This window comes from Nannobrachium achirus (genome assembly GCF_963921795.1).
Source record: "Nannobrachium achirus genome assembly, chromosome: 6".
Lineage (NCBI taxonomy): Eukaryota > Metazoa > Chordata > Actinopteri > Myctophiformes > Myctophidae > Nannobrachium > Nannobrachium achirus.
Window position 1 is genome coordinate 32,685,115 of NC_137815.1, and position 12,138 is coordinate 32,697,252.

Sequence of the window (12,138 nt, forward strand, 5' to 3'; positions counted from 1 at the left end):
CTGATATATATTATGAATCCTGATTTTTTTATTTATTACTGAATCCTAAAATATGTAATGCACAATGGTTCAATTAAAACATTTACCTACTATGCACACTGCAATAGAAGAGTGTTTTATTGTTAAAATAACATTGATAACACAGTCATATTCTGCTCCACTCTAGGCTGCATATACGAAATGACAGTTCTTACTGGATCAGCCGTCTATGGATCAAAGTGAACAAAAAGGTTAAAAAAATGTAATTACAAAAAGGTGATAGAATATATTTTTCCATCATAAATAAATAAATTTGGTAAACACATTGAAATAAGGAACAAATTACCAGAGGTGAGCCAACACCAATCAGAAGTTATAAAAACATTTAAAAAATTGAAATAGTCTCATGAAACAAGAAAAGAATATGCACAGTAAAATAATTTGATATGACAGACAGGGCTTGTTTATACACGGATAGCTATAATATTTCATAATCTGTCTGTCCGAAAATTCAGATGAGGCGTTTCCAACTGATTGAGAAGACTTGAGAACAAAGGCATGGGGCCAGAATGATTTACATGTTGAGCAGATTATTATGATCTTTAGTCAAAGTACCAGATCTTGGACAACAGGACAAGACAAATGAATCAGGCAATGCTCAAAGACAGGCTTGAGCAAAATGATGTTAATGGGAAAAACATGACATACAGACCAATAGATAACAAGCCAGAAGTGCAATGTAAAAATGTGTACAGTATCGTGTCAGGGGGATTTGAGGCACAAAGGGGCCCCGCAAAAGTATACGTTGATCACATTTAAATTCCATAGTGAATGACGTAATGTTACATTATCCAGTGTTCTCATAGTGTTGATTAACATTGCTTCTAGCCTGTGTATCAATGGTGAAAATGAACCTCTCTCAACCCAAATTAACCTGTGGTGTCAGTACAAGAGAGAAACTCAAGGCTACTACAGGCCAGAGACCAAAAATACATAAAATTCCTAAGCACGGTGTGACTAACTGTGTTACTACTGCAATGAAGCTACTTGTGTTGAACTGCTTTTAAGACAATTTTATGAAAAGCTACCCCACAACTATCAAATAGTAATAAGGCCGTCAATTAACTTTCAGACACAGTTCTTCGTGGTTGAGAAGATTTGTAATTAGTGGCTAGACTGGCTACATATGGTACACTTCAGATGTACCGAGATGACGTGCTGCACAATACGACAGCTTCCACAGTTTGGGTATTATTTATCCTCAACAAGTTACCGAAATGTTTTAAAATTATAAGTAAAATGTAACAGTCAATGCAAGTAGGCAGACTGAGGAGAACCCTATCCATAGATAGTCATAGTGGGCAACTTCAGTTGAACCAAAAAAAAAAGAAGGCATAAAAGGCAATAAAAGATATGAACTATCAACGCCAAATCATTGTTGTAGCCAGCTTGGATTTTGATGTTGGTGCCTTTAGTCACAATGCAGAGATTGCAGACTCTACGATAAACTTGCGCTTTGAGAGTAACATCAACTGTCTCAATAATCAGAACGGTCTTCCAGCTTATAGAAATGTGTACCGTCATAAATACCATGGGTCCTGTTTTGCGCATCTTAAGTATCAGGTCTTATGACTTAAGACCTGGAGGTGTGGCCAATGTGGTTTCTCTATTGAGTTAACCTTGTGTCACAACTTTCCACCTCGGAGGAAAGTCTGGTATTCGTTCTAAATTGGCCTGTGTTCTGGTCTAGGCGGAAAGAAGACTGGTAAGAAGACCGGAAAGATGACTGACGAGTCGACTACAACAAAACTACAACATGACGTAACTTTATTTTCGTAATAATGCCAATCAATTCGTTTATTCTCGCTAGTCGCAGTACGAGTTAGAATAACAGATCAACATACCAAACGAGTGTTATACCAAAAGAAACAAAACAATCATACCATTTTAAACATTTTGCAGAGCACTAGTGGTTCCGGTAAACCTGTAGTCCGCCTGATGACTACAACATGACGTAGGTTATTTCCACTCCTGACCGGATCAGAAACCCGAAAATGCTACTGATCGCTGGCTACTTTGAGTATTGAGTAACGAAACAGCATTGGCCATGCTTCCATGTCTAAGTTAAGTCATAAGACCTGGTACTTGAGACACGCAAAGTAGGGCCCAAAGTCTCAAGACCGCGTTGTGTTATTTAAGGCTAAAAAATAAAGAACATAGTCCAAATCCATGTCTCCGCCCCAGTGTTATCAAGGCTAACATGAAATTACATTCATTTTAGTTATAGACTGATAAGTAAAATAATTCATGGTTATCAATCATCCCAAAACGACTTCTTCCCTTGATCCCAATTGAGCACACTGCAGTCTGGACTTGATATAAACAACAATAATGACCACTATTTACAAAATATTGTCATTTTCAGGTACAATAGAATATAAAAAAAGATCCAGATCATAGCCTACTGTGTGTCCTTTTTCCAACATGGGATACTACAATGTCTACCAAATAACTAGACACTACAATAACCTCTCTGAAAGCAAACAATCTAGTTAGTCTCCGAGGGTTTCTTCTCAATGCATTGTGATGTCATTTACTCTCATCATGATTTTATAAGCTGCTTCAATTACCACCAATATTTGTCCAGTCTTCTCTACCAGAGGGGTGATACAATTAAAATATTAAGATCAGTGGAGCTACCATTTTTAAACAGTGAGTTGTGAGCATGTCTCAATTAATTTCACACAGATGAAAAAGATTTTTAATTAAATTGTTCGAGCTCAGAGAAAATAAAACGAAATGCATGTCCCAAGTCTTGCTTGGAAACATGATGGAAGAGGCTGTGCTTGGAAAGCACCATGAAAGATTCAACTAAATGTCAGAAATAAGATCGTATCGTATGAAAGATTCAACTAAATGTCAGAAATAAGATCGTATCGTATGGCGTCTGTTGCTAGGGACAAATAGGTCTTGCAGACTGGTTACTCTGTCTTGGTCAACTTAAAGGATCATACAAGTGGTCCGGCATATTTAGCCCATTGACTTCAACTCCTGGTATAGTTGATTACTGCTGATGATTTTCCCAAGCATACTTTGTTTTTGTACTTAAAGTCGTTGGATTCCATACATTTTAGTGTTATGAAAATCAACTTGCAGAGTTGAAACTTTAGTGATCCAAAATGACTTTATTGCATCTTAGTTTGTCAAAGTTACGGTATTGTTTCGCTTGAATGCATTTAAATCGCGGCTTGATTTAACAAGTCTACCCAAAAATAGTCCCCGGAGAAAAGATTGATTTTACGAAATGAAACTGAAATGTTCATGATTTCTTAAACTACGCAATGATGTTTAGCCAACAATGATTCAGTTGTACAGGTTAAGTTCTGTAAAGTTTTAACGACTTTTGAGAAAATGTTAACAAATGCGAAAGTCATTAACTTGGAAATGGTCTATGTTTATATATGGCCAAAGCGATGAGTAGACAATGACATGTATGGATGGTGTTATGGACCTTTAAGAGTTATTAAAGAGTCCATCTGTATAACATGGTGTCTGGATTTGAGACCATTAGGAATGGGAATTTCAGTGAATTTCCACCGTTTAGCCAAATGACCAACAGTGAGCTGGGTTGTAACCGACAATTTTCTCTAGGTGTGTGAGCCTATTTGATTCTAGCGTATTTGTATTTGCAACACTGGGATATACACATTGTATTTTTACTTTATTTATTTTTCCTCAGCATTGTATTATCTCTCATCACATTTGACAGCACTTACCGTTTCTACTGCTACGTAGTAAAATGTGCTTGTACGCTTTCAATATAACAAAAATTAGGAAAAATAACAAATAGTTCTAAGAAATGATCAGAAAAAGGCAAGTTGTACAGGTGAAAGGGAATGCTAAAAACATAGGAGTTCAATTAAATACAAGTACAATTTGGGATTTTCAGAATCATTGAAAGCTTGGCAATTAACATTTGCCCGAATGAAAAACAAAAATAATATATTTTTTAAAAAGGTATGACTTTTCTGATGTGTATTAACAAACTCAATTGTGTCCATATTTAGGAACCGGAACCCTGTTGGGAGGTAAATGGATCAACTTAGTTCATTCTCTAATTTGAGTTGTCCTCCAAATTTCACATATCCGCGTATGTAAACGCGCAGTAATTCCCATTCCTAATCGAGGGGGGGCGTTCCCATTTCTAACGGAGGGTTTACCGCGTGTAAATGGAAACTCTGTAGAACTCTGTTGTCTCTGGCTACTTCCCTGTCACTTCTATGACATCGTCATCGGAGCTACTGCCACCATTGTCTATAGTCAGATGCGTGTCGGGTTGGCTCAGCGCTGCCCCCAAGAGACTAGAGGTGGGATTGTTAAAATGGGAGAGAAAGCCGGACGCGGTGGAGCTGGGGCTGGGCGTGCCGGGGAACGCCCCCGCCCCGGACAGGAGAGAATTTGGGTACATTCTGGTGGGCTCAGACAGCAGGGACTGACTGTAGTTGAGGGGGAAGCCTGAGGACAGCAGACCGGCCATGTTGGGGTTCATCAGATAGGGCGGCAGCGAGCCCGATGCCACGGACGAGGAGGAGGAGGCGGTGGACGCCGAGGGGACAGTCGGCATGGAGGAGGCGGCCGTGGAGAAGACAGAAGACAGGGACGAGGTGGAGGAACAGGCAGGGAGGTATCCGTTCCCCGTGGCTGAATGGCTCAGAGCGTCTGTCCCTGCAGAGGGGAACATGTTCTGCAGATCACCCAGAGTCTGTCCTCCTGGCGTCTGAAGGAAGGAAGATCCACCGCTCCCTCCCATCAGGAGCGGGTGACTCATGTTTCCCAAGTTCCCCAGTAGGGAGGATGACGCCGACGAGTTCAGACCCGCAGGTGGAAAACTGAGCCCGCTGCCCAGGGACAGACCCGGAAAACGGTTCGCAGCAGAGGTACGTTTAGTTTGCTTATTGCCGTGGCTTTGAGTACTCTTCTTGCGTTTGCCGCGGCGCACTTGTAACGCGGAACCGAGGAGGTCGTCGTCGTCGTCGTCATCATCATCGCCGAGTTGCCCATCAAGGTCTCCAGGCCGATTGTGCAGCGAGCCATCTCCGTCCGCCTCCATCTCTGATGGAGACGGCAGTTCATTTCCAATGGCAGCGTTGGAGTTCTCTGTGTAGCGGCTGAGCTCTCTGAGAATCTCGGGGCTATCGGGGGTGGAGGGACGGGGCTCAGAATCTGGGCTGTGCCGTCCCTCCTCCTCAGGCGATGAGCAGCCATTCCTTTGGGGAGGAGGCGAGTCTAAAGAAGTGAAAGTAAAGATGCCATCACATTAAGTAAAGATGCCATCACATTAATTCCACAGGAAACTTTCAGATTGCCTCTTGTGACTGGCAAAAGGGATGGTACTGTAAGAGGCGGTAACAATGTACGTAATACATGTATTGTAAATTAAAATACACACAATTCACTCTTTGTCAAGTCTCACCCCATGTCGTTCTGTTACTAGGTGGGACAACAAAGCCAGGGAAGAATATTTTTATAATGTAAGTGAATGGGAAAAAAGTCCCACCCCATGTCGTTTTCATAGCCTCGTTATTGCTATTTAAAGTACCAAAAGAAAAACATCTACGTGATATTAATAAAAAAGGAACAAAAAAGTACCCGAAAATACATGTTTTACATGTCCTCTGAAACAGGCAGAGGACAGAGAAGAGTGAGAGAGCAGTGCATCATGGGTGACTCGCAATGACCAGGAAGTTGTGGAACTATAATCTCGCCCTCAACATAAAATGTATTTTAATTGTAATTCTGCCCATTTAAAATATATGTACCAATCGAATCTCTTAGTTACATCGATATCGTTCATGTGAACTAGTTTGTTGAAGCTTATTCGTTATACTCATCGAAATCGCTATGACCGTGCCGCGCCGTACCGCATCGTGGCCGTACCGTGCATCACCGCACAACGTAGTGTCTAGCAGGAGACGTCTATGCAAGACTAGTAATCCACATAGCGATTTATTTTATCATTTCAACAAATATTCACTGTGTATTCACTCCATTTTGTTCCAAAATGTTCCTATTTATCATGACAAAGCAAAAAATTAAATACAAATATAAATAAATATCAATTTAAAACTACACTCTCGCCATTAATATTAATGGAAGAATGTGGACTTTGTCCCACTGCATAACTCCGCCCCCGGTAGCAAAAGAGAATGATTTTTCTGGTTGGCCAGTCAGGGACCAATCAGAAGGCTGACAAAGGGTGTAATGAAGTGGTTAATTAAAAAAATGAAGCCTGGTGTTATGCAGGAACTCAATTTCCCATGATGCTTTGGGAGATGACGTCATCAGGAAGTAAAATCCTCTGTTGGCTTCAATGCAATTGCTCGGCAGTAAAATGGCTTTATCTCTGAATTTATCTCCAGATCACGTTGATCAACAGAGAACGCTTTTTTTCACCAGGCCGTATCTAAGTGACGGACAGTCGCGGTAACAATTATTAATTTCCTGGAAGAATACATGCTCGATCGATGATTTGACAGCGCAAAGTTAAACAACATGGACACCCTCGTGGCCTCCGTGGGTCTTCAAAATAAGGTACAATCACCAACATGAACTAATAAATACCTGGCAATGTATGTGTATGTCGTGACATTATAGCAGGATCTCCCATTGGTGGTCTGGTAAGCTTTCCAGAACGGATAGCGAATATCCTGCCATCGTTAGTCCTAATGTAGGTACCTGTGTCGGAAAAGAACAGGTCATGGAGGCAAATTGATGAAGGGAACTGTTTGCAAACAGAGTCCATACTATGTTGTTGATGTTACCTTTAGAGCCTTTGATCACATGGATGCTCTCTCCTGCACCGATTCGAGCTTGTACATCTGTTGAGCTGTTAGCGCCTGGAATTACAATGTCTGTGGATCGACACAAAACAGTGAGTAATGTAATTGATAGATACAATTTAACTGCTTATACCTCTTTACTTGACATGATAATAAAACAGCATTCTGGTAGTTGCTAAGCTGTTTGTGCATGTGAAGAGCTTTGATAGATGTTGAGGTTCAAGTTTATTGTCACATATATCCATACAAGTACAGATACATGTGAGGGGGGCATGGGGGGGATGGGTAATTTAAGGGACATATATAGCACAATGCAGGTTTTAAAGGTGATACACCATGAAATTTCACTTTTCCTATTTTAAAACCTTTTTTTGGGGTCCCACTAGCACCTTCTATCCTCACAAAGTCCCATTTCTGACCGTTGTGTCTTTCTCTGGTTTTGAGAAGGCGAAGGTTAAAAGTATCCCACAGGTTCTCAAAACAGGCTATCCAGATTTGCTGCCGATTGTGACGTCATCTGCCGATTGTGACGTCATCATCAAAAAAAAACATTAAAAAAAAAAACTATTTTTCAAAAAAGCAGTTCAGGCCAAAGGTGGTACTGCAGCTGAGAGAGGCTCTCTATTCAGGAGTGGTAATTTAGCCTCAAACCTTTTGAAAAACGTTTTTGGGACATACACAATATGACATAAATACTTTTTAAATGCATGGTGTATCACCTTTAAAGGTGGCGTGGCCTGGAAGAAAACGCTTTGATCGGTAAGACAAGCACAGTAACGTTTACCAGTTGTTGTGACGATCCTCTGCACATAAACCCCAGCCTTCTGCAGATAGTTGACAGGAAAGCTGCCACCGGAGCTGGAGCCGGCCATCCCCACTTGACGTGGCATCATGGGGATCGGGGTGGACTGAATTGGCCGGACACTTGCCACAGGCTTCTCATCTGCCCGTGCCATGGGACGCCTGTTAACATAAGGTTATTACCTAACTTGATCAGTAAAAAGAAATTATACCAAGGCATGCCTTATGTCACTTTTCCACTGCATGGTACACTAGTAGTGATTTCTCTGACTACCAGTAGTTGAAGTTCCACAGTTCTTCATGTCACCTTTTGGCTTCACCTCAGCTTGTTTGTAAATTAAATGGTGGAGATACCAAAACATTACCAGGTATTTTTGCCTAATGGAAAACTTGCCATCTAGTGGAAATTAAAATTCAGTTACTGAGGCTTTGAATATACAGTAGGCATTTATATTGTTATAAGGATCTAAGGATGTCTTTTAATGCCATAAAAGTAGCTTACCTTTGTAATTCTATAAAAATATCCATCCATTATTTCCAACCGGAAAAAACTAAAGTGATCCCGCCGCCATTGTTGTTTATGTACGCTCCAGATTTGAGACTAACGTTACGGGAGCTGCTGCTACTATACACACCCGCGCCACCCCTCATCAGCTTACAGTGCTCAGACAGGTAAAAGAACGAACGCTCGTTATGGCACGGAGGATAAAAGAACGAGCCTTCGTTCGGCGGCAAGAGAGTTATTGTACAGTTAAGGCTTTATAATGTTTGAATTAAATAGGGCTATTGGGGACCGATAGCCCAGTGGTAAAGGCCCCGCCTTGATGCCCTGTCGTACCTTTGCTGTACCCCGACTCTCTGCCCATTTCTATTACATTATAACTTTCACTAAAGGCAAGAAAAGCTTGAAAAAACAAAACAAAACAAAAAAAAACTTTAACATAAATAAATCTTGCTAGACACACAAGAGTTAAGAGTTGTTAAAAGTATTCATGAAAGCTTTGAAACCCACCAGTTGCGCTGGCTAAATGCTGGTATGTTGCCAAGCGTCTGGTCATTGTTTGGGTAATAGTGGGCATAGGACGGGCGAGAATAGGGCACGGAGGCACGCTTCTCGTCTTCGTAGCTCTTCTTGGCAGCTCTCTTCTCTGCTTTGGTCAGCTTGGACTCCTTCCGGTCAACCAGCAGAGACTCGTGATGGAAAGGTGGCTGTTGAGACAGAAATGACAAGATGTCAGGTAATTGAATAATTAACCCATTTAGGCCTAGAATTATTGACTGCTTTAACCAGTGAAAAATATCAGATATACAAGCTCACAGCGCGGCACCGAGTGCCGCGCTGCGAGCTTGTAGATCTGTTATTTTTGAAAAAGTCATGAAAATGTGTGCAAATCTTTGAATATATGTATTTTCAAAGCGAACGGTTGTAACTCAAATTTTGCTTCTGGGGGGTCCCTGGAACTAGATATTTTGAGATGCGGGTCCGTGGCCAAATAAATATCATTTTGGGGGTCCTTCACATGAAAAGGTTTGAGAACCTCTGACATAGTAGTCTCTCAAGAACAGACTAACTGAGCTCCAGTTAAGTGAAAAGGACCTTTTCTTTGACGATGGCTGGCCAGATTGCTGACATAGAAACATCGTTTTTTTCCAAAAATCTTAGAAGGATTCAAAAGACACTTATAGAATTGGGTCAAAATTCTAATTTTCACGATTTTTCAAAAATAGCAGATCTACAAGCTCGCAGCGCGGCACTCGGTGCCGCGCTGTGAGCTTGTATATCTGCTATTTTTTTATATTTAAAGCATAAAATATTGCGTCATAATGTGTTCAGGCCTAAATGGGTTAATTCACAACTTTGTCAGCGGGAGCCAGAGGAGCCTGGGTAGATTCAACATGACCAGATGACAAGCTGTTTGCCACCCTGAGGTCATATTATCCCGTTTATCTGGGGAACAAATTCCATACCGAGAAATTTGAGACAAATGTGTTTGTAACACATTTCAAAAAGTTGAAATTCAACTCCCCTAAGGGAACGTCTGACAGCTGCTGAATGTTGGAATAGCCGCACCGCATCTGGGCAAAAAATACAAAAATTCAGTTCAGAAAACGCTGTTTTGCGTTCCTTTGATTTTATTAGGTAATGAGTCTAGGTTGCTCATGTTTAGTTTCCTTTTAATTATTGTTTCACCGTTAGCCCACCCTGAAGTTTCAAGGTCTTAACAAACCCTTAAAAAAGGCTGGCACTTTGTTGCTAGTGGTTCTTGGGAGCAGGAGAGAGCGGAGACCCCCACTTACTCATGTTGTGCCATGGTTTCCCCAAGGCTGGGTTGTAACGCAAGGCTAAAATGTTCTGGGTTCAAATTTCATGAAGGTGAAATACATTATTTGCTGACATTTCCTCATTTAAAAAACATACTTCAATTACAATGATGGCCTGGGGGAGACGTGGCACACATTCTGAAGCTTGGAAACCATATAGTTTAATCTGCGCTGATTACAAGTTCTAGGTGTGATTATGTTGTCCGTAGGAGATGCCTTGTCGGCCGCGGTTTGTGATTGGCTGAACCGGAGGTAGGGAGCGCTGTGCTGAGTTCACTTGGACCACGCAGAGGTGAAAATTTACAATTCCGTCCCTATCGGGATATAGCGTGAGCCCCGGATACGCATGCTGTAAAAATAGGATTGGTTCTACTCCCTCCTTGGTGTAGCCAGGGGCTTTTCGCACACACACGGACAGCGCACGTGTGCCCGCACATTTTCTGGAGTAGTCCGGCCGTCGGACGGCGCGCCTCCGTCGTCTCCACCGAAAACAAGCGCTCCTTTACAAGGCACCTCCTACGGCAGTGGTTCTCAAACTTGGGGTCCCCAAATTATTTTGTGGGGTCCCCAGATGATTAGCTTAATGTCATTTATTTCTCACTCAATGGTAAACAAACCAACATACAATATAAGTGTATACATGGTATCTGCACATTTCTAAAGTGACAATTTACTACTTTCTAGACCGTTTTAATACCAAACTGTCAAATATTAAGTAAGCAAGAGGCAAACATTGTGAAAATAGCCGATCGAGGCGTTGTGAGCATGTAGCATGTAGATATTTTCACAATATTTATCTGTGGAACCGAGTCACATTAACACAATTAGTGCCTCTTAATCTGAAGGTTGCTTGGTGCCTCGGTGCCACGTGGTTTCCTCCATAGGCCTCCGCTATTATTTTGAAGGGCTGGAAGGGGGTTGTTTTTGTTTTTTTGGATTATCACTTGACGGCAACGATTACGTCATCTAGTCACATGACATTGTGGGACAAGAAGATGAAGATGGCTGCGCCCTGCCTTGTGCCTTGTTTACATTTAGATCTGCTGCAAAATGTCTCAAAATGGCTATTTTGTTTAAATGAAGTTTCTTTATGGGCCTCTCCATTGACTTAACATTGAGGAGCTTCACTTCGCGTGCACGCCCAACGTGCGTTGTAAACAAATCGCCGACATTACCGATGCGAGCGGGACCGGAGCGACATTAAGTAAGTAATAATATCTTTACTGTATATACAGTAAGATTCACAGTCCTCACCGTCAACGGCGCCATGGTATTAACCCTTTCAATGACAGTCCTCACCGTCAACGGCGGCAGAACAGTTAAATGTAACACCTACAATTCCAAGTGCTTGTCAGGGTGGGGATCCCCAGTTCATATGTTTATTTTGAGGGTCACAGCCTAAAAAGGTTTGAGAACCCCTGTCCTACGGATACAATATTAGTGTTCTAGGAATGTGTGCTGCTGTACCTTGGTGATGAGGTTTGGATAGAGCACACAGGCTTGACTGATCACATCCTCCAGGTTTTCTTTTGGGTCCAAAGACTTTTTGGTGGCGTTGGGCTCCTCCTCCACAAAGTGCAGCAGTGACTCCACCTCTTTACGGGTGAAGTTCAGCACCGGGTTCAGGTCGTCCACCACACGGTCTGAACACAACACCACACGACATTTTAAACAGCAGTGGTGCGTAAAAGTTCTAATTTCAATACTTTAACTCCACTACATCTCAGAGGCAAATATTATACTTTTTTCCCCACTACAATTATTTTAAAACTTTAGTTACTGGTTACTTTGTAGATTTTGATTTTGATTTTGATTATTATTATTGCGACCAAAGGTCACAGTTTACCATGAGAAATGTCACAGCTTGTCTGCATGTAGACGTGAAGCCGTGTGTGTACACATTTTTACAGTCTATGGGTTGGCTCCCTTGACACATCACTGTGACATCACAGGTGATATCACAGGTGACATCATCTATGTAAAAGTCCATATATTGGTATTCCAGAAACCCTTTTATGCCCATATATGAAGATCCCTGATGTCCAAGACATGGCCCATATCTGTGTGGCTGGTTCAGATGGGGATCTCCATGTATGGGCATAAAATATATTGTATGTTGTGATGTCATGGGAACCACTCAAACAGAATCCCTTTTATGCCCATATATGGAGATCCCTGATGTCATCAATATTAAGCC

General features: G+C 41.6%; 1 protein-coding gene across 1 annotated transcript in view; it reads right to left on the reverse strand.

Moving 5' to 3' along the window:
• Window positions 1–172: 172 nt before the first annotated feature.
• Window positions 173–12,138, reverse strand: part of rad54l2 (RAD54 like 2) — a 29,098-nt gene continuing 17,132 nt past the window's right edge. The window contains exons 17-22 of the mRNA XM_080728704.1: window positions 11,409–11,584; window positions 8,632–8,828; window positions 7,603–7,781; window positions 6,801–6,890; window positions 6,601–6,714; window positions 173–5,265 (exon numbers count right to left, since the gene is read on the reverse strand). Of these exons, the coding sequence (XP_080584830.1) occupies window positions 4,241–5,265; window positions 6,601–6,714; window positions 6,801–6,890; window positions 7,603–7,781; window positions 8,632–8,828; window positions 11,409–11,584 (1,781 nt within the window). The 3' untranslated portion in view covers window positions 173–4,240. The remainder of the gene's footprint in view (window positions 5,266–6,600; window positions 6,715–6,800; window positions 6,891–7,602; window positions 7,782–8,631; window positions 8,829–11,408; window positions 11,585–12,138) is intronic.